We start from the raw sequence: 3911 nt of genomic DNA, 5'->3' as shown, positions 1-3911 counted from the left end.
TGAATTGTGGTTCTTCGCTTGGGCTACATAGTACTTTAATTAGAAGGTGAGAACACTTTCATTCATATATGCATACCATAACAATTTAACAACAAACCAGAAATGATGTAACTCTAGTTAGTAATATATGCAGATTTAAATTCTCATAATATTTTAATATGGATATAATAGTTTAATTATATATATGCATAAATATATCTGCCATAAAAATCATATAAATCAACTAATTTATAATTTCTTCTAGTCACTATTAGTTGCTAGGTTATATATTATATATAGATATACATCTAGAAAAACTTTATACGCATATTTTATATTGAAACTGCCTATGACAATCTAGAATTCGTTCTTTATTTTTATTTTATGTTTCAGCTCTTGGTGTTTGGAACGACATAAATAAACAACAACGTTAATACGTTTAATAGTTATTTCAACGTAATTTTCACAAGTAGAATGCGAATATTTTCTCTTAATGGAAAACCTTTCTTTGTGTTAATTGGACAAGAAATACAGATATATAAAAGTAGGGGTCGTTTAACTAAATTCAAATTCAGTTCTATTTTATAGCAAACCTAGGGGTCCTTTGAGTAAATACAAAATCAGTTCTATTTTATAATAAACATACCTTACAGGAACCTACACTAAGTATACTATCTAAATATACCTACTGTAAAAGTGAAACAGTCAATTCTAATTCAATACCAATTCATATTATAACTTTTAATCAGATTTAAATCGCTATATTACGATGACATTCGTTTTATATCAAACACAGGTACGCTGTACTCATTTAATCTTTCTGGTTTAGTTTATAAATATATTCTCTAAGAAGGTTAGATCGATGACAAAATTAAGTACATGTAACTTCATGGTAACTCTTCCTGCTTACATTAATAATATTGGTATCTATTTAAGTGTGTTTAACGTATTATTACTTTTATTACAATACTACTGTTACTGTTTATAATAAGATTTGACTTTAGTGTACAAACCAAGCAATGTTTATTATGTATATTAAAGTAAACGAATAATAAGATAAACATAAATAGAAAACACTATACAAGGATGTCAGAATGACCCAATAACTCTAGACAAGCAGGGTGAGTTAAAGAATTAAGTAATACAAGAATGACATAGGCTGGTACTAAGTAGCAAAGCAGACTGAAGCCTAACGATATAAGTGATTATCCCTGATATTACTCGCTATCTCAGGTTCCCAACGATCGCCATTTGAGAGTAATTTTTCTTTATTATACAAAAGCTCTTCGTGCGTTTCTGTCGAGTATTCAAAGTTTGGCCCCTCAACAATCGCATCTACGGGGCATGCCTCCTGACAGAAACCGCAAAAAATACATTTGGTCATATCAATATCGTAGCGGGTCGCTCTACGAGAGCCATCCGCTCTCTCTTCAGCATCGATTGTGATCGCTTGTGAGGGACAGATAGCCTCACATAGTTTGCATGCTATACAACGTTCCTCTCCAGATGGGTATCTACGTAACGCATGCTCGCCCTTAAATCGGGGCGACAGTGGCCCCTTCTCAAATGGATAGTTAATAGTTGCAGGCTCTTTAAATACATGTGCCAACGTCACGGCAAATCCTGTAATTTAGAAAGAAGATATTAATTCGTGTATTCGTATATGTTATATTATTGCTTATTCATGATCGAATTTACTTTTCTGCCTATCAACACAATATGATACTACTGTTCTTATTATATTAGTAACTAGTTATACTCGCGACTTCGTCCGCGTGGATTTTAATGTCCCGTCAAAATCGGTCCAGCTATTTCAGAGATTAGCCGGAACAGACAGAAAGACAGACAAAAATTGTAAAAAATGTTTTTTTGGTATATGTTCCATGCCGTACCGTATTTATATTCATATGCATGCAGTAAAAAACGGTTTTTTCAATATTAGTCACTCCAATTTTTACATACTCCAGATTACATAATAAAAAAAGTATGTTATTAAATTATGTGATATATGTGTGAATAATGCGATGTCCTTCCTGAATAATGAAGAATGCGCTACAGGGTCAGTAGCGCTGCAGAAACTATTTACGTAATAAACATTAAATTAATTTCGACGCCCTCTGTGGTCTAGCGGTTTAGCGCACCGCCATACTTCCGGTGAAAATGAGTTCGATTTCTATATGTATATATACAAATTTATGTTTGTATTCATGAGTATGATTGTTTGTATTGGTCTGGCGTTTACTATGTTTATTGTGTATATTACATAAATGTATTTATATCCTTTCAAGCAGAGGTTGGATTGTAACTCGATGGCGCTGTGTGAATTGTCCTTGGTTATTATTATTACATGTCTATCAAATATATTTTTATACATATATACAGTTACAAATGAATGAAGACGGAAGATCAAAGTAGTTATGACAAAAATTTTAACAACGAAAAGAGTACAGAAAAACATATTGAAACTATCGTAAAATGATGTTGTACCTCGTACATGCTTAATAAATATAACAAGTGTTTAGACGGTTGTTGTTTTCTGGGACAGGGACGTGCTAAATATTATAGAAGAATATTCTTCTGTTTTAAAGGACAGATATCCACTTAAGAAGAAGTGAATGCTTTTACTTAAGAGACTATATTATTATGAGTTCGTGTGATATCACGAAACCTTATAAAGTCTATACTAACTACTATTTGTTATGATAGTATTATCTATTGCTTTTATCTACTATTATTGCTATTAGGTGCTAACAAGTTTTAATTATTATTATTTACATAGGTTAATAACAATACAACAACAATCTTGACAATCCTTCAAATAAATCAAATTCTCCGAGTATTTTATTTATATTGTTATTTACAATATAACAAAAGAAATAACAATAATTACAAAACTGTTGGTACTACAGCTTCGTAAACACATACATAATTTATGTCTAAGTAATTTAAGTATGTATTTTTAAATGTTAGTTATAGTTTGTATAGTATTGTAGATTGTATAGTATAGGTTGTATAGTAGTAAATGATATGTAGATAACATACCTCTTATTATTTCAGTCCAAAAGAAAATCTGTGATGCTCGGTCAATAAAATCTTTGAACCTGGTACTCGGTGGCTTATCATTCACATAAACAAATTTTACATCATACTTTGTTCGGGGACAGTAGTAGAACGGTGGATATTGTGAACTAGGCCACAAAGGACTAGGGGGGCAAGGTGGGCCAGGAGAATATGGCGGACACGGGGGGCTATCTGCTACATATGGATCACAACAATCCCCTTTACTGCCACGTACAAGACAAGTGATAATTTTACTTCGACTGCAAGTTAAACGTTCTATATTTGTACTTCTCAAAAACATTGTAATTTATTTATTCACAACATAAAGTGACATTTATATATTGGCAATCTGTCATACCTGTATCAAATTTAGTATTGTTATTAAAAAATAACTATAAAAAGGTTACTAAACATATTTTTAACAAGAATAAACTTGAACCTCGATTGATTTCGTCATGGTTGTCTCGTCTCCAAACAGCGTTTCAATTCAATTTCCTTTCTAGACATGAATATTTGATGTACAGTCATCTTCAAAAAGCTGACAGAAACGCTCAATAATAATAATTTACTATATCGATGGAAGTAAACTGGCAATTTCATCTCAACATTTAAAATTATGAACTTTATTTTAGTTTATGTAATCAAAATATACGACATAGTTCGTAATTACAAGTGTAATCAATTTATATAGAGAAGTGGAATATTAACGCAAAGCAATATAAAGCACAGCCTTTTACTATTCTCATAGCATGTATATATATAACACTGTTGTCGTCGTTGCTTACGATTTTTTTTTTATCCTGGACTGAATGATCTAGGTATTATAAAGAGGACTGTACCAGCAGAAAATAGTATTTCGTGATAAAATGGAT

The 3911-nt window shown here is 31.3% G+C and overlaps 1 protein-coding gene across 1 annotated transcript; it reads right to left on the bottom strand.

The window, feature by feature from the left end:
• Positions 1-202: 202 nt before the first annotated feature.
• On the bottom strand, positions 203-3385 carry LOC131849244 (NADH-ubiquinone oxidoreductase subunit 8-like). The gene is made up of 2 exons (XM_059199272.1): positions 3022-3385; positions 203-1602 (listed from the first exon to the last, which is right to left on the bottom strand). Exons 1-2 carry the CDS (start codon positions 3338-3340, stop codon positions 1169-1171), a joined length of 753 nt encoding a protein of 250 aa, XP_059055255.1. The 5' UTR covers positions 3341-3385; the 3' UTR covers positions 203-1168.
• Positions 3386-3911: the final 526 nt, after the last annotated feature.

Source organism: Achroia grisella, unplaced genomic scaffold (genome assembly GCF_030625045.1).
Source record: "Achroia grisella isolate CSIRO2021 unplaced genomic scaffold, CSIRO_AGI_Agris_v1 utg640, whole genome shotgun sequence".
NCBI classification, from domain to species: domain Eukaryota; kingdom Metazoa; phylum Arthropoda; class Insecta; order Lepidoptera; family Pyralidae; genus Achroia; species Achroia grisella.
The sequence above is the reverse complement of the archived record's forward strand: the minus strand, read 5'-3'. Positions and strand labels throughout refer to the sequence as shown.